The sequence below is a fragment of the Coptis chinensis genome, chromosome 8 (genome assembly GCF_015680905.1).
Source record: "Coptis chinensis isolate HL-2020 chromosome 8, ASM1568090v1, whole genome shotgun sequence".
Lineage (NCBI taxonomy): Eukaryota > Viridiplantae > Streptophyta > Magnoliopsida > Ranunculales > Ranunculaceae > Coptis > Coptis chinensis.
The window spans coordinates 63,303,665-63,326,613 of NC_141463.1; the positions used below are offsets into that span (position 1 = coordinate 63,303,665).

At 35.7% G+C, this 22,949-nt stretch overlaps 2 protein-coding genes and 1 pseudogene across 10 annotated transcripts; 2 read left to right on the forward strand and 1 right to left on the reverse strand.

The window, feature by feature from the left end:
* The first annotated feature begins 1,701 nt into the window (after window positions 1–1,701).
* Window positions 1,702–12,416, forward strand: LOC147482363 (5'-AMP-activated protein kinase-like protein). Of its 9 annotated transcripts, none has more exons than XM_086575326.1 (13): window positions 1,702–2,113; window positions 2,209–2,346; window positions 2,703–2,848; window positions 2,967–3,152; window positions 4,630–4,813; window positions 5,431–5,494; window positions 5,588–5,638; window positions 5,734–5,787; window positions 7,012–7,131; window positions 7,553–7,677; window positions 10,746–10,797; window positions 11,611–11,737; window positions 11,989–12,416. In XM_086575326.1, exons 1-12 carry the CDS (start codon window positions 1,944–1,946, stop codon window positions 11,707–11,709), a joined length of 1,389 nt encoding a protein of 462 aa, XP_086431452.1. In that variant the 5' UTR covers window positions 1,702–1,943; the 3' UTR covers window positions 11,710–11,737; window positions 11,989–12,416. The 9 variants fall into 9 exon arrangements, with proteins under 9 accessions (XP_086431452.1, XP_086431455.1, XP_086431457.1 ...); XM_086575329.1 differs by having other exon boundaries at window positions 1,753–2,113; window positions 2,703–2,827; window positions 5,734–5,799; XM_086575331.1 differs by having other exon boundaries at window positions 1,797–2,113; window positions 5,734–5,799.
* A 283-nt stretch (window positions 12,417–12,699) lies between these two features.
* On the forward strand, window positions 12,700–15,340 carry FUC1 (alpha-L-fucosidase 1). The gene is made up of 3 exons (XM_086575332.1): window positions 12,700–13,452; window positions 13,690–13,926; window positions 14,492–15,340. The coding sequence occupies exons 1-3, from the start codon at window positions 12,896–12,898 to the stop codon at window positions 15,255–15,257; spliced, it is 1,560 nt and encodes a 519-aa protein (XP_086431458.1). The 5' UTR covers window positions 12,700–12,895; the 3' UTR covers window positions 15,258–15,340.
* A 6,094-nt stretch (window positions 15,341–21,434) lies between these two features.
* On the reverse strand, window positions 21,435–22,757 carry LOC147482365 (splicing factor SF3a60 homolog pseudogene; annotated as a pseudogene).
* Between the last annotated feature and the right edge of the window lie 192 nt (window positions 22,758–22,949).

Consider the following 22,949-nt stretch of genomic DNA (forward strand, 5'->3'; position numbering starts at 1 on the left):
TTTTATTCAGTATTATATATGTTTTAAAATATTTGTCATTATTGCTTTGCCGTTTTTTTTTTATTTTTTTTTTTTAATTTTTTATTATATATTCTGTGATGTTATTTTTTGTATAATTTAATTTTCCACATGTAATTTGGTTTGGTTTGGTATATAATTTATTTAAGCCCAACGTCCACTTTAACTTAATCTCGTTATTCCGCTGAATTATATAGTGTTGAAAATTTATAAATTTAATTGGAATATGTCGTAATTATTGTGGCTAGAAACATGTTATTAGAATCCTTAACTATGAATAAATATTTAAATCTCATTGTGGATGACGCATCAAATCGAAAAGGGTTTTAGGAAAATTGTTTTCGGTGGAAACTATAGTTTTTAGCAATTTAGTTTTGTCTCATATTTTTTTTTTGTAATTAGCTATATTGTTTATGAAAAGTTGGAGACTCTCTCAAACTCTAGATGAGATTATTTTTTTGTAATTAGTTATAGTGTTTTGGAAAAGTTAGAGACTCTCTGAAACTTTAAATAGGATTATTTTCTTATTTATATTATATATTTTTTTATAAGTAGTAATAGAATTTAGAAAAAATTGGAGTCCCTGCGAGTGTTCAAAAAAATATATTGGTGAGGGTATAATTGTAATATATATATAAGGAATTGGAATATATCGTAATTATTTTGTCCGTAATTGTAATTTTTTGAATCCTTAACTGAATAAATGTCTAAATCACACAGTGGATGACGCATCAAATCAAAATTGTTTTAGAAAAATCATTTTCGGTGGAAATTATTGTTTTTAGCAATTTAGTTTTTTATCTCTTATTTTTTTTTTCGTAATTAGCTATATTGTTTAGGAAAAGTTAGAGATTATGTGAAACTCTAGATGAGATTGTTTTTTTCGTAATTAGTTATAGTGTTTAGGTTTAGTTGGAGAGTTTGTGAATCTCTATAAGGGATTGTTTTCTTATTTATATCATACTTTTTTATATTTAGTAATTGAATTTAAGAAAAACTGAAGTTTCTATGAGGGTATATATATAATATATATCTAAGGATAAAGATAAATATTTGTTTTCTATTTTATCTCATACTTCAGAGTTTATTTCCTAAAAGATAGGTAATGTAAAATAGGTAACTTAGAAAGAATAAAATATAGTCCTGAGTTTAGAAAAACTAGAGTGTCTATGAGGGTATAGCTATAATATATATTTAAGGATAAACATAAATATCTATTTCCTATTTTATCTCTTATTTTAGAGTTTATTTCCTAAAATATGGGTAATGTAAGATAGATAACTTAGAAAGAATAAAATTTAGTCCAGATTTTGCGAAACAACCCTAGGTACTTAAGATTTGCTTATGTGAAGAGCAACCCTAGGTAACTTTTAAAGATTTGTTCTTATGTGAAGAGCCTTCTCCTATTCATCCCTCTCCCTCTCAATCTCTCCTCTCAATCTCCTCTCAATCTCCTCAGCTTTGAAAAGGCACTGATATATATATATATATATATATATATATATATATATATATATATATATATATATATATATAAAGATAAAGATGACTCCGTTTGTTTTTCAATTATACCCCTAAATTATTATTAATAACATATGTTATGGAGGGGTAAAACCGTCAATTTCTACAGTGAAATTCTACTGTGTGGTTATTCTACTATGTGGTTGTGACCGTTGATTTGGTATGTTTTTTAGTTGTGTATGTTCCTTTTTTCTACTTTTGAGTTTTGAGACGAGCCATTGCCGTTGTGGAAAAACGAAAATGATAATACAATATTTCACTTAAACCAAAAAATAAAAAATAAAAAATACGACTTCATTTCTCCATTCTCCATTCTCCATTCTCGATTCTTCTTCCTCATTTCATTCATAGCTGCACACACACACACTCTCTCTCTCTCTGGCTTTCACTTTATAAAATCTTTAATGGATGTTCTTTCTCACTTACCACCAACTTTCTTCTTCTCACAACAACAACAACAACAACAACATCAACATCAACATCAACCACCACTACTACAAACCCAACACTCACAGTGGACATTTCCACCTCGGAAACTCATCATTACTGCTTCTTCTACAAAGCCTTCTTCCAGGTTCTTCTTTTCTTTCTCTGGGGAATTTGTTCATGTATTTGGTGTGTGTCTTAATAATATATATATATATATATATTGTGTTTCTTGAAATGTAGGGGCAGTGTGGAGGTTAAGAAAGGGAAGACAGTGAAGAGCAATGCTGAACTTTGTAATGAGATTAGGGAGTTTGTTTCTATGGTTGGTTTACCACAAGGTTATGTACCTACTTTTAATGACCTTGTTAACCACGGAAGGTGCCTTTCTTTCTTTATTTCTTTCTATATGTTGTTGTTTGAGTGTATCTATTTTGGTTAAATGGCTATACAGATGGCCAGTCTTGGTAATAAGTTGACTGAGACATCAGAGTGTGGTTACATTGTATTTGAAATCAACGACAAAGGCCATGCCATGGATTCCAAATCCAATTATATTATTTGAAGTTTCAAATCGAAACTGACTTTTAGTTGAATTTTTATCACCCTTGAATAAAGATTTTGGTACCTCTAAACGCCTTATTTTGCTTCTGTTTTGCTTTTCCTAAACGAGCGGGTATATCAGAGCCAGTCACAGTATAATCATTCGACTTTTTTTTTCTTCTCAATTTACATAGGAAGGACCTTGCGCACATTGTGAGAAGAAGAGGGTATAAGCTAATTACAGAGCGTCTTACAAACTCTGCTGAAGGTGACACCACTGCAGAGATGAGTTCAGCTGATAAACAGAAGGCTAGAAACAGTTACGAAAATGACTCTGTAGGTTGGAGTTTCGTCTTCTGGCAAATCATAAACTGTTTTTTGTTTCGTTGTTACTTTTATGTTTCATCTTTGATATGTTATATGTTATTGACAGTTTGTTACGCTTTTCTTTGTAAAAGGTCAGGAACAAGAAGTAAGCGAGGTGGCTGAAACAGAAACAGGCGGTTCGTTTTCTAGTGAAAATGGTGTGCTACCTCTCATCTCAGGTGCAATACCTTCCGGAGCTATCGAATCAGGGACCAGTTCATCCTTGTTGGAAAAGGCATCAAAATTCGTTAAGGATGGAGACTTGGATATAGTTAAAGGTAAGTTTGGCTAATTAAGAGCTTTCATCAGTGTTTGCTTGTATATGTTTCTTTTTCATTACGTGTGGACATTAAAAATTGTTTGCGCATCTCTTCACTTGAGCGGTGTTTTTTCTTCTGATTGCATTGGGTGTGTGATGTCACAAGTTGTGTGGCACCAACTTGGCAGGAGAATGATAACCAACACTAATAACAAATGCCATACTTGCTAGGGAGAGTGTAGTTGGTCCGTATATATTCAAGCAATCAAGTTTCCTAAGAGGTACTTTGAGAAACCTAGAACCAAAGTTGACCACCTTTAAGTTTATTTTGTCTATTTTTTTTTTTTTTTTTTTTTCTTTTTCCCCCCGAATATATATGTGAGGTTATGGTTGACCCCTACCTGCATTAAGTCCTTAAATATATAGTTTCATTTCATAAATTTATATTTCTACGTAAATAGTTGAGTTCAACTGTCAGCTAAGTGCAGGGTATATTGAAAGCTTTGGTTGACATGTGCTTGTACTTCTTCTGAGTTATTTATGGGTTTCGTTACCTATGTGCTTATAGGATTTGGTCCCTTAGAGTGAGAGTGTGAGACCACCCTACGTTGATACTATTTGTAATGCCATTTCAATATGGATGAGCTAGCATTTTCACTTCTCAAGTTCTCTGTAGTTTCATTTTAATTTTCATAGTACCTCTTTAAGGCTTTAAGCTATCTTTGGTGATAGTTTGTGTAAGGTTCCCATACTAAAGACAGTTTGCATTTTAGATCATCCTTGGCTTATTGAGCTTAGTAAAATCTAGTTGAGAAGATCATATTGTTAATATGCTTTATTACTGAAATCTTGATACTTCTGTTGGATATTGCTGAACATAGTTTGTTGTTGAATCATCTAAATTTAACATTTTGTGGGCTTCTATTTTATATACAACTGTGTTACTGTGTTGAAAAGGGATCTGTAGAATGGTTCTGTATTGCGCTTATGTTTATAAGTTAGTCTTATACTCTTTGATCTAAGACATTGCTTTACCATCCGAGGCGTCAACAAGGCGGTAAAAGTGTTTTCAAAACTCTCCACTGCCTTGCTACACCTTGTTCCTTTGTATCATGGGATTAAGCTTATATAAGACTTGGAATTTGTGCATTTATGACAATTTGACATGTATCCCACCAGTTACACACTTACACATGCCATCTTAAGAAGAATACAACAAATAATCAAAACTAATAATTATTATAATTATTAGTGTTTTTTAATTAGTTAACTAAAGTTAAATGAAAGTCCAAGGTGAGAAAGGTGATATCCAGGGTTATTACTGCTATTGTGTTTTTTTATATATGTGAGCTTCTATCAAAACTTTTCTCTTAAGTAAACTGGCAATTGATCCGGTAGAAAACGGTGATAAGTTTGCATCTTAAAAGTTTATCACATCTTGCTGGATGTTTTTGGACTAATGGCGGTTTATCTTTTCCCTTTGATGCTTTCTAAAGATGCAGATCATGAATCAGATATTGGTCATGGTACATCAAGTACCAATGTTATAGGTGAAGAGAAAGATTCTGCTCCCTCTGGAGGAAACAGTTCAAATTATGTGGCCGCTGGAAATATTGATACTTCAAAAATGAACGCAAGTGCTTCGACATCCAACGTAGTTCCGCCTTTTGAGACTCGGAGGTTAGTTTTTTCATTCAAAATTACATAAAGACGTAGAAGTCTGAAGATGGAACTTTGTGTCCAGTTGAACCTAGCCGCTTTCTTCTTTCTGTTTCAGAATCCTTAGTAACTTTGATTGGATTAGTGTCATTCTTCAGATTCGTTTTCAGATTTCTGATTATATTCTTTTCAAAACTCGACTTGGGAATCAAGAGCAGCTACTTTTAGATAATATTCTATTCCTGTTAGGTGTCAATTTTTAAAATCCTATTCTAGCTCTAAGCTGTTGTTGTGGTTTGATGTCTTTTGAAATGAAGAGGTCCCTCTAAGGAAGTAAACATTTTAGCTTGAAGTTTGTTGATAGCACATAGGGGCGCAGTACTTCTCTGTTAGCTGTTCTTTTTTTTGAAAACTAAACAGCTGGTCACAGGATCCGATTTTCAATTTGGTCCTGTTAGGATGAAACATTACCAACCAAGGAGTCCTTTAAATACACCAAGAGACCTCGGTTGCTAGAAAACATAGTCTGCAGAAGGACCAGCTGATTGCAATTCGTTCTTTCCTCAGTTTATTTTACTCCATCATAATGATTTTAAATTGACTTTATAGTGGGCATCCTGATTTTGAACTATGTGCAGTGATGGTTTTCTGTCACCTGAAGGGTTTAAGAATGCCCAATCACAGAAGGATTTGGATGACCAGGTAGTTATTTATTAGAAAAATCCCATTTACGATGTGCACTGTTGTTATGAATCTGAAACTTGTCTCTTACATTAACTTTTGTTCTATGTTTAGAATTCTGCGAGGGACAACGAACCTGAAATCATTCGTCTCAAAGCTATGCTGGTATAAACATCATATATTTTCTCATTTTTTTTGGATTTATGCTTATGTGAGATCTATCATTGATGTGAAGCTTACCATATTGTTTATTGTTTTAGCATCAGAAGGAACTGGAATTGTGTCATCTAAAGAAACAGATTGAAAAAGAAAAGGTATCTGAGCTGGTATTGTTCTGCCCTCTTTTTTTGAAAAAGATAATATTCTAGAATTGTAAAGCTTTTCATTCCTTGAATAGTTAAATCCCTCATTGCATCATCACATCACGTTCTTTGCTTGGCACTCCAATCTGTTGTGGTTACTTGTGGGCTATTGGTATCTAGAAACGGAAAAAAAACAGAAGAAAAGCCTGTTGGGCAGACTGTTAGAGTTCTAAGGGACATTGATGTGAATTAAAGGCGGAAGCAACTTTAATCAACACACCATTGATAAATTAAGGCTAATTCTAACCCTAATTTGATGGAAAAAGGGGATTTTAGTAAACCCTAAAATCTACACACTTTTAATCCGAAAAATACTCCTAAATTCTCATTAAATCAGCCAAATAAGTTGTGAAAGCAAAGGTCTTATACTCTTATTTATACAATCTCCAAAGAATCCTAATTAGAAACCAACTACTAAAATAGATAAATCCTACTAGAATTCTAATTACTAAATAAACTAAGTTACTAAATACTTAGTAATTCTAATTCCATACATTTTCCAGGGCATCCCCACATTGCTTGCTTGTGGACGGTCCATTGGGGATTCGGGGGCGGAACCCCCAACACGATTTTTTTAAGGATGTTTTATTATGTAAACCCTACTATTTTCTCATATGTAGATGTGCGAGAGAAGGCCGAACTAATCAAGGCCATGTAATCTTTTCTCTCTTCTTCTCCAGACTTTCTTCTTCATCTCTTATTCAACAGCTAAATATCATTTTACTCACGTGACATTCTTTTTCTATTTAGGACATATTTTTTTGAATCCCAACTGTCATTCAAGTTCCTACTTCTGGTCTATAGAGTCAGAGATGTAATTTGATCCTAATGAACACAGAACAAAGACACATTCACACACAAACACAAGACAAAAGACAAGACAAAAGAAAAAAGAAAAAATTCTAGCGACTATACAACCTATTCAATGTATGAGTTATATATAGTTTATGGATTTTACATTTCCATTTTTGTTGAGAGTTATTTGAATATAAAAAATATAAGAACTGCTTAACTCTTCAATTGTGCCTCATGCTTATTGGGTGTTAGGCACACAGTCGATTTATGACTCATTTTATTTGCCGCTTGTATGGTTAGTAATTCGGTACAAGTTTATTTCTGTTCGGGCTCATAGTTATTTGCAATAATTCCCATCCCCCTCCTCGTTTGTGCCTTCAGTTTGCTTTGACCACTCTGCAAGCGAAAACAGAAGATGAAATTGGCAAAGCTCAAAAGATTATGTCAGCAAAGGATGAAGAATTACATGATGTCGAGGACAGCCTTTCTGGACTAAAAGAGGTACATCTTTTCCTCTCTTGCTCAGACAGGTGAAATGTCTGGAATTTATGTCTTCACTCGCTTTCCTAATAACTGAGTACCTACGGTTTTAACTAAAGTCTACTTGCATACTTGGGCTGTGTTTGAAATGGACTTTCCGGTTCTTTTGAATTTCTGTTCAAGTTGATAAGCTTGAGCCCTACTCAAATCTGTCTCTAATTTCAGAAGTTACGACTTTACATGTTTCTAGTGATAAGTTGGAACTTCTAATAACTAGGGTTGAGTATAGAGAACTGTGTTGAAACTCTGAAATAAAGCCAATAGAACTCTTAGGTTTTAGTATAATATCCAGGAAAATAAAGACAACTTCTAGAAGTTGCAAATTTTGGTTTCAAACACTCCCGTACTGAGTGTAATTAATAATAATATTATGTTGTGCCAGGTTCAGATAGAATACTGTGGTCATGGTGAAACTGTGGAAGTAGCAGGTAGCTTCAATGGATGGCATCATCGGATTGAAATGGAGTGTCAACCTTTGCCTATGTCTGTAAGCCCAATTGAGTTGAGGTATCTAATTATGATTCTGTATTTTCTTTTGTCGGTTTCCATATCTTTCTGTAGTGTTATCTACCCGTTGATACATCTCTCCGTATTCTATATTGTTTTGTGTATTGTGTAATCACTATTGCAATTGGGTATTTGTATGTGTTATTATGTTGTACGCTATTTGCACATGAGCAAATGGCTAGTTGTGCATGTGGAGGCTTATGGTTTGGAACTCACAAGACCTAGGGATGATTAACCCATGTATTTCTTGTGGCTCTACTTGGCTGGTGAAGATAGCCCTAAGATGCTTTGATCCCCATTTTGCAGAAGAAGAATAAAGAAAAGAAAAAATAAATAGCATTTTGATCCCCATTTTTGTTAGCGATCCATTTTTTGTTTTAGCATGGCATTCTTGCAACTTGCAAAAAGCAAAGATGCCATTGAAGTTGGATGATAAGTAGAGAAAGAAAATAGGTAAAATCGATCTTGTAATTACTCCATGGTCTATGGACTATGCGCCATAAAAAGAAATAGCACAAAGGGGCTACTGGGCTAGTGTGTACATTTGAACTCATCATCTTTTTGACAATTTAAAGCCTGGAATATTTGTGTAATTTTTTTTTGATTGTAGAATCGATTGCATGTGAGATATTTAAATCAGCCGAGATTCAGAATTTTACTTTTATAAAATTTCACTGGTACTCCCCATATCCACGTTGCACTCCAACTCAAGTACTAGTACCCAATACCCATGCATCTGAGTGTCTCTGCAGTCTGTGTGATAAGGGTATGTGTTTTGCATCACTTCACCTTTTCTTGTTCTAGGATTGTTGTATTAATTGGTATAGAAGTAGCTTTTTGTCCAGTTCTCTCATAGGAGAGCCAATGTTACTTCATACGTTTATTGAAGCTTTAAGCTTCTATTTGGGAACTGTGTCTTTGTAGCAACACAATGAAAATGTGCACTTGTCCATGAGATTAGATAAGAGATGGCAAGTTTAAATTTGGTCATATTAGACGAATATCATCAATAAAATGAAAGGTGAGCACACGAATTATTACTTGGTATCTCGTACTTTTCTTTTATGTATAGATGAGCTACTTCTCTATGACTTTCCTCATTGAACTACAAACACAATCAACTGTTTAAAGTTCGGTACCATGAAAAATTGCTGATGGCTGAAGCTTTATATATATAATTTGGAATCCAATAATGTTCAGTGTAGCTTCAGCCATCTATATATATTTTGCTCGGTAAAGTTGAAATCTCATTAAAAGTGAAAAGAAAGTAGACCGAGAAAGCCTATTATTACAATGAAACAAAATAAAAATAAAAACATAGGCACATGAGGCTGACCCGAGAACCACAAATTATTCTACATCGAAATACAAAAGCCTATCCTACTTTATCACAAAATACTCGAAATGAAAACTCCTAAACACTTTAAAAATCTTAGACCACTGAAACAATAAAACCTTAATAGATATGATAAGCTCCTGTTTAGATGTGGAAACACCTTCAAAGTGACGACGATTTCTCTCAATCCAAATTTCCTACAGAATAGCAAATGGTAACAAGCTCCAAGAGGATTATCTGGAGAGGTGAAAGGACCATGACCCCAACCCTTCAACAAATCCACCACTCGCCTAGGACTCACCCAAGAAGCATAAGACTTTAAATGGAATGTAGACCAAATGTTCCAAGAAAAAAGACACCCCAACAAAACATGATTTACATATTCACCATCTTTCCCACACAATTGACAATAATTAACAATAATTTTTTTATGCTTTCGAAGATTATCAATGGTAGGATTGTAATAATACGCTCCAAGGAGGCAGTCCAAGAGAGAAAGAACTCTTGGTGGGGATTTAGTTCCCCATATGATTGGACTAGGAAAAGAAGGAATATGAGCACAACGATTATGAAAATTTGACCAAATAGGAATGCTGAAATAAAAAGATTTAATAGAGAAAATACCTTTCTTGCTCGGGTACCACACTCTCTTATCACAGATCTGTGTGCATCAAGCCTAGCCATAAGGGAAGCTAGAGCATCGATCTCCTGGTCATTTAGATTTCTGCAAAGACCTAGGTTCCACGATATACAGTTCTAACCATGCAATCTGTAATCGGTTTACCTTTGCAGCTAGACAAACCAAACAACAAGGGATAAAAAAGAGACATAAAATAGACAGGGAGACTAGCCAAGGTACTTTTAATGAGGATTAACCGCCCCCTTTTGATAAATATCTACACTTCCATCTTGCCAATTTCTTCTGAACTCTTTCAATAACCGGGTCCCAAATGAATTTAGACCGTGAATTTGCCCTACGAGGCAACCCCAAGTAAGTACAAGGGAATGAATCAACTTGACACCCCAAAACCGTAGCTAAATCACCGAGACTAGAAACATTGCCTACACCATAAATTTTACTCTTAGACAAGTTCACCTTCAGCCCCGAAACAGCCTCAAAACAACAAAGGATGCTTCTCAACCATCTAACTTGATCCACTTGAGGTCCCCAAGAAAACTAAAGTATCATTAGCAAACTGGAGGTGAGAGATGCGAACCCTGTCATGCCCAACACGAAAGCCTTCAAGAACCACCAAGGAATTCGCTCCAGAAATCATCCTACCTAAGACTTCCACAACCAAGATAAAAAGAAGAGGGGACATCGGATCTCCTTGTCTGATCCCTTTAGAACTCTTATAAAAACCAGCTGGGGAACCATTAACAATATAGGAACATTAGATTGAGCATATATGAACTTGCAACTCATGAGATGGTTATCAATCGAAATGAGGTATTTGCATATATTGAGCTGAATCTTCAAATCACTCTTCCTAGACCGAATTTCAGCAGGACCTAAGATTTGCTAATGAATTTCTTATTTCTTAATTTGTGTCGGTGACCATGGTCTTTCGTTATGCTTCTTATTTCTTAACAAAACCCTTCTTTTATGCTTCATACTCTGATTTATGATATCTCTAGTCTATTCCAGTGAACACTAATTTGAATATATATTTCTTATACTGATAATGCTTGTCGATATGTTGGAACTCATTCTTATTAAATACTCTTGCAGAAAGTCCAGACTATGGTCAACAGTATTGTGGCTTTACCCTGGAGTTTACGAGGTACATACATCAACCTGATTGATTTTTTTACTCCAGAATCATCTCATGACAAAATAATTCCTTTTAGCTACTTATTGCTTGCGTTTGGATTGTCTTTGCAAATTGTCATTTGAAAAAAAGATCTCCATCAACTATGAAGAAGATAGTTTCAGTTTTTAGATGTTTGCTCCTTCACATGTGATCATCCTTTTGCTAACAAGCACTCTGCATGCACACACACACACACAAAAAGGAAAGTGGGAAATGTATAATCATGAATCATCAAACCCTACAAAAGTATATATAACTTCTATTGGCACACATGCACAAGGCAAAAAGAAGAGGACATGTGTAGGTGTTGAAGAGGTATCACTTTAAATTGAGTATGAATAATCTCATAACTAAAAACACAATTGAGAAAATAGAAGTTGATTTGCATTTTACTTCTGACATGTTATTTATAAAACAGTAGGAGCACGAGCCACATTTTGTTCTTGTAACTTGTATAGGAAGACTAAAACAAAGAATATTTTGAAGTTTTCATTATGAACACATTTAACAACTGAGTTTATTGGACTGTCATTTTGACGATACTTGTTGGATGAGAGGGCTTGGAAACCGGACGACAAGTGTTGATTTGAGGATGCCTATCTATAGTTCTTCACATGTCACTAAAGCCTATTTATGAGGAATCAAATGCAAATTTGCCCCATCTGTTATTGTTCCGTTAACCTTCATGTTAGAAAATATTTTTATCCTTTTATGTGACAGGAAAGCAACAAAAGATGGTTCTGCAGATTTCTGCTTATTTTATTTAATTTTGGTTGCATGCAGATAAAGTTCGTTGTGGATGGCCATTGGATGATTGACCCCATAAGGGAATCGGTCAGTAGAGGTGCAATACAGAACAATATTCTCAGAGTTGCCAGATAAAATTGCTTTGGAATCATTCTGTACCAAGGTAACTGTTGCAACTAAATTTTTGAGCGTGGTGTGGTTTATTTCATTGGCGCATACATATGTGTTCCTTTGTTTTTTTCTTTTCAGTAGACAGTGAAACCTTTAATAATAATATAATAATGTTGCTGTAAACACGTATTCACGAGTCACGACTTAGCATTGTCCAATTCTCCAATCAAGTTCAATGTTTTTGTGCTAGTATTAAATTCTCACTAATTTTCTTCCTTTGTTGTCTGTGTTTGTGCTTGAAAGATAGATCGTGCTCAAAGATTAATGCTGTTTAAAAGAGACTGAAGCTGACTGGAATGACACTCAGTGTACAGTCTGATACCAACATGTCAGGAGGAATGTTTGTTGTAGAGTGAGAGCTGGACTAGTTGCACTGATTCATCCACATGGACATGTTTTGCCTTCATGTTGTTGTTTAACTTTTCATTCTCTAGCAAAATACTCTATGGGGGCTCTTGTTATGACCTCTTTTCTCGGGCTTATTTTGGACTCCGTTGATCCTTTCACACAAGCTTGTATAGGTTTTTGTTGTTATTGTAAGATGCTGACTGTCAAGTAGTAATTGTAACATGGTTCTTACGGCTGAAAAGAAATGTTGTAAACATTAATCATGGCGATATTATGTACCCAAAAGCATTTTGAAATGAAACCACGTGAGATTGTTGTAGGAAGTTAGTGGTTTTTGGGTAGTCTTGTCACTTGTGTGAAGATAAACACCAAAAATAAGCTCAAATCCCTTCCACAACAGCTAAAAACGCTTGTGGATTGGCCTTTTACATCTCTGTTCTGCCTCCAGCTTTATTAAGTACTGTGTATTTCCCGAATTTTTTTATATTGTGTTCAAATGCAACACTCTGACGAGGCAACTCAGTGACTTTTTACAGTAGAACAACTTGAGCAGTTCCGGTCATCACTCGATGGGGATATTCTCATTATTAATCATGTAAGAAGACTATTCTTCAAAGCAAAGAAAAGATAAAACTGGAATATAGTAAGAAAATGCGAGGCAACACCCCATTGTCAACTATGAACTACACAGTACACACACCAGCTATTCAATGGAGCTATCTTCCTTACCTTAGTCCCTCCCTACCTATATAAATATATATAGATGTCATTGTAAATACTTCTCCAAACCACACTCACAAAGATGAACACTTGTTGTCAACTCATCTTCCAGGATTGTCTCACTTTTCTTCTCTTCTTGCTGACCACCTTCACACTCGCAACATCAACCACACTCCCTAAACCTCCTCCTCTTCCCATTCTACCACTCCCTACAGCTTCTCAGCTCTCATGGCAACTTGGTAACATGGCTCTCTTCCTTCACTTTGGTACCAATACTTTCACCAACTCTGAATGGGGAACTGGTCATGTTGATCCTTCTGTCTTCAATCCCACTAAACTAGATGCCCATCAATGGGTTCAGGTTGCGAAACAAGCCGGCTTCTCGCGCGTAATTCTTACTGCGAAGCATCATGATGGATTCTGCCTTTGGCCTTCTCTTTATACTGATTATTCTGTTAAGTCTAGTCCATGGAAAAATGGTACTGGTGATATTGTTGCTGAATTGGCTTCAGCGGCGAGGAAGGCTGGTATTGGTTTGGGGCTTTACCTTTCGCCGTGGGATCGGCATGAAACTTGCTATGGGAAGACATTGGAGTACAATGAGTTCTATATGGGACAGATGACTGAATTGCTCACTAGGTAACAATGAGTTTGATCTGTTTTTACACCTTTTTCATTTGGTTTAATTAATTTAAGCTATATTGTCAGTTTACCTTGATTTCATAGTTACAGTAGGTGATTGAATGTGGTAGACATTTCGTGTAGAAAATTGGGATGTGAGCTATGTGATGATTTTCTTAGAAGTCTTGAGTTACAGACTTAGAGGTGAGATTGTTTGTGTTTTGAAGGATATTAATGCTTTTGAGATTGGATCAGATATGGGGATATCAAGGAGGTATGGTTAGATGGTGCTAAAGGAGAAGGAGAGAAAGACATGGAATATTTCTTTGATAGTTGGTTTAGTCTCATTCATCAGCTTCAGCCGGGGGCTGTTATATTTTCCGATGGTGGTCCTGACACGAGGTGGGCCGGGGACGAGACTGGATTTGCTGGCTCAACTTGCTGGTCCCTTTTCAATTCAAGTTCTTCCTTGATTGGACACACTGATTCCAAGTGAGTTCTGTTCTCTCTGCTTTATATTCACCTGATAACTTGATGCCATTTATAATTTGGGAGAACCTAGCTTCTTGGAGGAGTCATCCTTCGTAAGTGTTCATGAATTGATTGCCTGATCTGTCTGTTGCATATCACCCAGAATGTGGATCTTTACGCTGTGTCACTGTTTATGATTTAAAGATCCAGTTTTCCTAAGCTCACTATAAACTTATATAGGTCTGGATCAAGACTACATTGGACCCTTCCCTGATTCACATTTTACCAAAATTTTCTCTAGTAGATTAGATTAATGCAGTAACAGTTGTTTCCATCTTATAGTCAAGGTGCCTTAGTTTATTCGGAAACCATTCTCAGCTAGTTCAGGAAACTCACCTCTTTGATATCTCAACGTCACTACCTTTATATGTTGCTGTAACCATAGCTTTGTCATCTCTATTTTTGCAGAACTATCATCTGGCTTTGTAATTTTGAGTTCACCAAATTAATATTTGTGACTAATTTGTTTGATTCATTTTGAGAATGATAGCGCCGCATCTTTATTTACAATTCACCTGATTGATAGGTACTCAGGTGAAGGAGATCCTCATGGGCATGATTGGGTTCCTGCTGAGTGTGATGTATCCATCAGGCCAGGCTGGTTTTGGCATGCCTCTGAGCTCCCAAAGTCTGCTATAATCCTGCTTGATATATACTACAAATCAGCGGGGAGAAACTGTCTCTTGCTATTAAATGTTCCCCCTAATTCGTCGGGTCTTATATCTGATGAAGATGTTCAAGTTCTTCAGGAATTCACGAAGCTCCGAGAAACCATATTCTCCACAAACTTAGCCAGGAATGCTGTTGTTACCGCAAGTAGCACTCGTGGAGGCATTACTAATTCTTGGTTTGCTCCATCCAATGTACTTGAAAAAGGTATTTACACATATTGGGCTCCTGAGGAGGACCAGATGAACTGGGTGATATATCTGGACATGGGAGAAGCAACATTGTTTAATGTGCTGCAAGTTCAAGAACCAATTCATAAGGGGCAGCGCATAATCAAGTTCCACCTAGACATTCTGACTAAAAAAGGGCACTGGCAGACAGTAACAAGTGGAACAACTGTGGGCTACCAAAGGCTTCTACGGTTCTTCACAGTAGAATCGAAGATGTTGAGGTTTGTCATTGATAAGTCGCGTGCAGATCCGCTGATTGCTTATTTGGGAGTTTACCATGACACTTTTTCACTTATGCTTGGTGAATCTAGTAAAACTTCTCAATCATACTTAAGAGGTACTCAAGTTATTCAGGAAATAGTGTATAAACTTTCTCATGCTGATTCAATATAGAATCTAATATGTATGTATCAGAGGCAATTGGTTTCTCATTGTTTAATTAGTTGATGTTTCATTAGTTAAGCCATTTCATGGAATATCTCATTGCCACTGTACAATTTTTCAAGTAATTTGCTATTGTGCTGGCTATCCATGTCCCTCCACCCTAAGAAGCTATTAGAAGAGCGAGCAGGTGAAACATGGGAGTAGACGCTTGTTTAATTTGATTTTCATTGTACCTTAATGTATCCCAGGCCATACAAGACAATGTATACTATTAAACTTTTAATAAAAATTTCTCCAGCAAGGATCTTTGCATTCTCAGAAGGAAAATAATGACACAAGGTCTACTGGCAAGTGCTAACTGTTGGAATCTCGTGTATTTCTAAATACTAGTGTGTGTGTGCAAAGTGGAGGAGATGAACAAATAATGTGTGTGTGTGCAAAGTGGAGGAGATGAACAAATAATGTTTTCTCCACTTCAGTGCATAATAGATAGTCCCACATTGGTTATCCACCACATCGGGTCGGGTTCAGGTTTGGGCTTGGGCTTACTATTGTGGGTAGTGGTTTGACCAATTGCCTAAACTTGTTTTGTTTTTTTCTTGAGCAGCAAGTTTTGGTATTCTATTAGGAGTTGGTCTCTCTTCCTTATCTGTTTAGGAGACCGACCTAACCTCTATAAATAGGACTATGAGTCCATAGAGGGGAGAGACTTTAATAGATCAGAAACCCATCTCAGAGAAACAAAAACGATAACCTATCCTATTCTTCTTCTCTTCTTCTGTAAATTTGCTTAGAGAGAGTTATATTGTCACGTTCTAGAGGGTAGTCGTTTCTCTGCAAAAGTCGACTGCTGTTAACCATTGAATCCCTGTGGAGGAAGACGTCAACTTCTTTGCCTTTCTCGCACCATTGGAAGGCTTAAATCTTTCCTTAAGGAACTGACTAAATCCGCTTTGGTTATTACGCTTAATTCGTCATTGTCTCATTGTTCCTTCGTTCTACTCTAGTTCTTTGTGTTGATACAACTATTCTAACAATCTTAAGGAAAGAATTCGTAGTAGAACAAAGGAGAGTGCTTTAAATACGACAATCAAAAGATAAGTCTTTTACTTTGAGTTATTGTTTGTGTTATTCGGTTAAGACTTTAGAAATTTTATAATAATTTCGTTTTTGTTAGGGAAACCAATTAAAGATTGAATATTTATTGATCTTTTATGGTTTATCAAACCCTATATGGTTGTAGACCTTTCTCCTACGTTTGTGGGAGTCAAATATGAGATTTCTATCAATAAAAACGTCAAAGTTCGTTTTTTTGACAGTTGCGTCACTTGTTACGAAAACTGCGATAACTTTCAGCTCAGAGCTCGGTTTTGCAATCCGCTTCTTGTGTTGGATAGCTGATTCAAAGATATTTCCAGTGGTATAAGGTTTGATACCCAATTCGTCCTGAGCTGGTTCAGAATTACAGTTCTTTTGAACTGTTTTTCTAGAAGGAGGAAAATATGGTAATCCGGTTTTTCAATCGGTTAGGTATCGTATTCTTTCACTCTTTGCAATTCTTTTGGTTAGATTATATGGTGATATTCTTGCCTTGAGTTGCATGCTATTTTTTCTTAGGAGGGAAATCCTTAAGTTTAAACTTCTTTAATAACTTAGTCAACAAATTATACATGTTTATCACTAAGATATTAATTGGTTTGACTAGAAGTAGTTTGATATTATTTTCTTTGTACATATGTAAATATATGAAGATGGTCTAAGAGAGACCTTAAGATATTTAATATCAATCACACTCAAAGTATGGATAGTAATTATAATGTATTCAATGCATAATTGCTTACCTCTATTGAGTGTATGTGTTGTTAAACGATGATTATAATTGTACTATTGTGAAAATACATGTTAGATGAAGTAACTTGTAGCTTATATCCAATATAGCATATGTTAAATTTGAATATAGCATGCTAGTTTTGGATATTAATCATCGGGAATTTACTTTGAACTTGATGATAATTTATTGGTAAATTTTTCTAGTTAAAGACATTAATGGGTTAAGCCATTAGATGTTGTGGTAGTATACTTGAGGTCTTGTTGATAGGGTATCCTATCTTGCTTGAGCTCATGTAAAAAGAGGAGGTGAAGTCCTCAGTTGTTTTGCATATTCAGTGGCTAGATTTGCTTAAATATCGTATACTTTTTGTTGTGAGAGGTACAGTTAAAGTTTATTTTTCCTGAACCTATGATATGATATTAACCATGTTTGGCATGAATGCATTATTTAACATAGGCATGAAGTTTAACCATGTCATATATTATTAAGTAATGAGCATTGTTGTTTACGAGAGGAAACAATATGGGAAACAATCATATTCTCCTAAACCTAATTTAGTCAAGGAGATGTAAGATTATGGATTGTCTTCTTAGACAATATCCTCCAGTGACTATTTTAGACAAGGAGATGTAACACTTGTGGATTGTCTTATTAGGTATCATCATCCTATGACTATGAATAAATAGCCAAGGTGATGTACAAATGCGTGGATTGTCTCTCTATGTAAGTTGGAATGTTGAATGATGAAAAGAAGAATGATAATGATTTTATCTTGGGTAAAACATTTTTCATCTAATTCTTCTATTCTTTAAAATTCATTTGAATCACTTGTGGATTTCCTTTCATATAGATAGGATGAACATAATATGACTATGTTTAATATGATCCATAATCATAGACTTGAGTAAAGTATATTCTTGTCATAAGAGTGCATATTATTGTTGGTGTTTCTTTTAATGTTTGTAGCGGTATAATGTGTTCTGCATGTAAGTTTGATTAGGTTGAGTAACTATTGAACTGTAGGGGTTGGTGACCCATTTGTATGACACTGTTTTACCATAGTTCATTTCACAAGATAATTGGAAAGACACTGAACTACAAAGTATGGAAAGGTTTTGGGCCTATCCAAAAATGTTTCAAAATGTGGGGGGTGTCTTGCCAAGGCTATTGTGAATGAATCTAAAAGAATTTTTTTGAGACCTAGAACTATCTAGTAGATGTTCATTGGTGAAACTCATAATAGTGATGTTTGTTTTAATTGTCATGCGTGATAATAATCTTGTAGATACTACACTATTATTGAATGTCTTATATGCTAATTTTATTTTGAGGATGTGCTTTCTGTAAAATTGACATATAGTGGTTGGATGTTCATAATGAACTACGTAAGAGGATCCTATAATTTTTGAACAAGAAATATGGAAGACTATCAGTGAGTATATCCACCATTTACGGTGATGATGTTTATATATTTCTTGAGGAAGATTCATTAACCTATAAGGAAGTTGTCTGTCTATGAGAAGTGCCATTTTTTGAAGGATACAACTCCTCTAAACTGGACTCTTGTTTTATTGGGGGATCTATAGGTTGAATTAGATATTCAAGAGAAAACTAAAACGTGATAGTTGTATTACAAAATACAAGGCTAATAATAGCCAAGGGATTTCAATCAGAGACAAGATTTATACTACTTTGAAACCTTGCTCATGTAACTAGAATTTCTTCTACAGAATTCTAAAGACTCTAGTTGAGTAGTTGTGCGGAACTACAATACCAAGTAGTATCAGGTGATGAGCTGAAGGTATACACTTTAGTTAAATCTTTGTATGAGTTGATTCAAGTGCCTATAACTGGCATGAGCAATTCAACAACATATTAGTGTCATATGGATGTCAAAGTACCGTTGTTGATAAAGATGTGTCTTTTCTTTAGAATAAAGCAAGACATATGTGTTAATCTCTCTTTGTTTAGATGATTTAATATTATGAGTGCTAGCATTGAGAATGTGTATGAGACAGAGAAATTCCTATTTGAAACACATAATAGACCGTTATTGAAAATGATAGTTCATTATGTTGTTAAACTCATTTCTGTAACTGCTATATTCAATTATCAAAATGTTGACGTTTGAATATGGTTGAAGCCCACATTGTACCTTAAACCAGACCGGCCGGATGGTCTAAGGGAATTTCGGGTACTACAGAATTGAATGACTGGTGAATATAGGAATTATAACTCATGTTGGTCTTATTATATTGTTTTAGTAGGTAGTAGAAATATTTTTCATTGAAAAGTATGGGTATTCTAATAGTAAGCATGCGTTAACACCTTTTGTGACAAATATCTATCTTATGAAAAATAATCTACTTGTGTTTTCTCATACTAAATATGTCAATATCATTGGTAGCCTATTGTACTTGATGGATAATGTATGTGAGACATGACATTGCCTACATTTATGACATACTGAGCTGATAACCCATTGTGTCCTTATAAGGAACTTTGATGTATATTGTCAGATTATCCAAGTACTATAGTAGAGCCATTGATTATGGACTGATATTTAGTAGATTTTCATCATTGTTGGAAGGGTAATATGTTATAAACTGGATCCAGTAATGTTTATGTGATTACCTTTGGTGGAAATTGAGTGTCTTGGATATCATCCAAGCTAATCACCTTAGAAAAGGCATGTGATGATGTTGAGTGGGTTAGGAACCTCTTGACAAATCTTCTCATTGGCTCTAAACAGCCTCCTGATGTGTCTATGCTTTGCAACTGTCTCATTGCATAACTAAGACAGAAAGAAATATGTGCAATGGGAAATGTATATACATAAGTTTGAGATATAACTTAATTAAGCAGCTGCTAGAGATTATGTTAGGTCGGACTTAGTTTGGCCACATGTCTGACCGTACCACTTATTTGGAGGCAAGTGGTTATACGTCGAGGGGGATGGGACTTATGCCCAGATATAGGGTGACACTGACGGCAACCCTACCTATGTGATTGGAGATCCCATGAAGTAGGTTCAAAGGGAAAAACAAGTCACTTCGTCGTCCTACAGTACTATTGTCTTATTTATTTATGAGACGTCCCATCCTATGGCGAGATGATACTATAGTATACTTTGTATAACTAGAATTGCAATGAGTAAGGATGAGTTATTTTACTCTTATTGGAATATCCATAGTCCATTTTATAATGAGATAGTGTATTTTAACTGCAATGTTCATTTGATGGATATCCACCTATGTGAATGTAGAACTGGGTCAGTTCTTATGAGTATACGGGCAAGTACTCTAGAACATTCATGGAACACAGGCAGCGCAAGGGCCAAAAAGCGTAACACCGCAGAATAGGCATATAATGAAAGAACAATGTGGGTGCATGTGATCTATTTTACTACAAGGGAATGTTGGTTCAAAGATTTTTTAATCTACCACTTTCACGTATTATAAGACATGTTATCCTATGACTGGTTCAAGCCCGTAAAGCACCAGTATCTTATGCATTGTTTTTTCGATTCTCTCTGGCATTTAGTTAACCCATTTCTTTTGTAATATTCCATTCCAAAATAGTGGGGGACTATTAGTATTTTGAAATAGTAGGGGATTTGTTGGAATCTCTTGTGTATTTCTAAATACTAGTGTGTGTGTGCAAAGTAGAGGAGATGAACAAATAATGTTCTCTCCACTTTAGTGCATAATAGATAGTCCCACATTGGTTATCCACCACATTGGGTCGGGTTCAGGCTTGGGCTTGGGCTTACTATTGTGGGTAGTGGTTTGACTAATTGCCTAAACTTGTTTTGCTTTTTTCTTGAGCAGCAAGTTTTGGTGTTCTATTAGGAGTTGGTCTCTCTTCCTTATCTGTTTAGGAGACCGACCTAACCTCTATAAATAGGACTGTGAGTCCATAGAGGGAGAGACTTTAATAGATCAGAAACTCATCTCAGAGAAACAGAAACGATAACCTATCCTATTCTTCTTCTCTTCTTCCTGTAGCCGCCAGAGAGAGTTATATTGTTGTTCTAGAGGGTAGTCTGTTCTAGTGCAAAAGTCGACCTATGTTAACCATTGAATCCTGTGAAGAAGACGCCACTGCTGCCTTTCTGCACCATTGGAAGGGGCGAAATCTTTCCTTAAGGACAACCTAATCCGCGCCTTGGTTATTACCTGTTAATTCTGTTCTTGTCTACTGTTCCTTCTCTTCTCTTCTAGTTGCTGTGTTGATACAACTATTCTAACACTAACCAAGAAAACAACTTCTGCTATCTAAGAAAATTTCAGACATAAACTAGGTATACAATAATTAAATTTTCATAAATGGGTTAAGATTCTAGAAACTCATCGTCATTCTTCATATTCCGGCCTCCACTCGTTCAGTATTTGCCGCTCTTTGATCTTTTGCCACAAAACTTTTGCTCCCTCAATTTCTGTAATTTCATTGAAGTCATTTGTATTGGGAATATTAAGGCACCGCATTCCATGCTGATGGCGCGACTCCTTGAAGTGTAGTTCAAAAGCTCTGCGTCCGTGATAAGTATATAGTTCCCACATATCTCACACTCGAATACTTGGCGAAGACCATGAAGCTTATACAACCAGAAGGGAATGGGCTTTCCATCCAGGCCGATTGGCAATTTTAGAGGATTGTAGACCTGTTGTTCTTCCTTTTCGTCGTAGCTTTGAGTACTCTGAGCTGTTAGTATCTGTTCCTCTTCTTCCTGTTCTGCCACCATCTCACATGTAAGAGCCTGTTTCCTCACAATTTTTTCTTTTGTTCGCACAATGGCCTCACTTAGCAATTCACACATTTTCTTCAGCTTTATCTCCATCCGTTTCAAACTGTCGCTAGACTGATGTGATTGTGAGCCTTTAGGAAAACATTTTCTGTCCAGCTTCTCGAGGGCTGTGTACTTTGTAAGAAAGAGCCCCATTGCTCGCTCATCAAGTGTACCAACCAGTTTTCAGATCCGACTCCCTTTAACTCCTCAGCAGTATTGTAATCTTTGAGATCAATAGTCGAGAGCTGTTGTTCAAATTCATCAGGGCCGAAATCGATTGTAGAAATAACTTTGTCGAGGTCTTGCAACGGTTCTATCCTTCGAAAGAAACCCATAAGGTATTCCAAAAGATGCTCCAAGTATTTCTTGCACTCCCTTGTCACCCTATTTCGAGGACCTACTTCATGGAAGCTATCCAGGTATGTAGAGTAATCAATGGGCTCTCCCAATTTACAATTGTTGTACTCGTTGTGCAACTCATGCATGTCCAAGTACTGTCCATAACCTTCCTCGCCACTGAACGCAACTTTTGGGAGTACATCCTCAATCTCTGCGTCGTGGTCGACAAAAGAAACTACATCAGAATAATGCTGTCTATATATAGTACTGATGAATCTCATGCAGTCTCTCGTAAAAGACAATAAACACATTATTTGTTTCTCCTCCAAGCGCAGCAATCTCATCTGTCCTCAAATTATCTGTCATCGTATGTTTCGACCAGTTTCCGAGTGGTGTGAGTTATGGTTGCAACCATGTTCCGAACTCGGTGGTCACGGAACAGGTGATCAAGATTCCCTGAAGTGGATTTTTGGAGATCTTTCGCAATCAGCCCCTCAAGCCGTTCTACTGTCTCATGACAAGCTCTTGTTTCTTCTAATAGAGTCGACATCTTTCAATCCAGATTTGTTGTTTCTTTCTTCTAACAATGATTCTAACAATGAAACTTCAGCAATACAAAACTCAAAATCGAAGATTAATAGGAGACGAGGAAAGCATCAGCATAGAGCAGTCTCTTTTTATAATGGAACAGTACATGTACACTACTTATTCGTGTGCATGGCTTCTAAATTTGAACGTATTG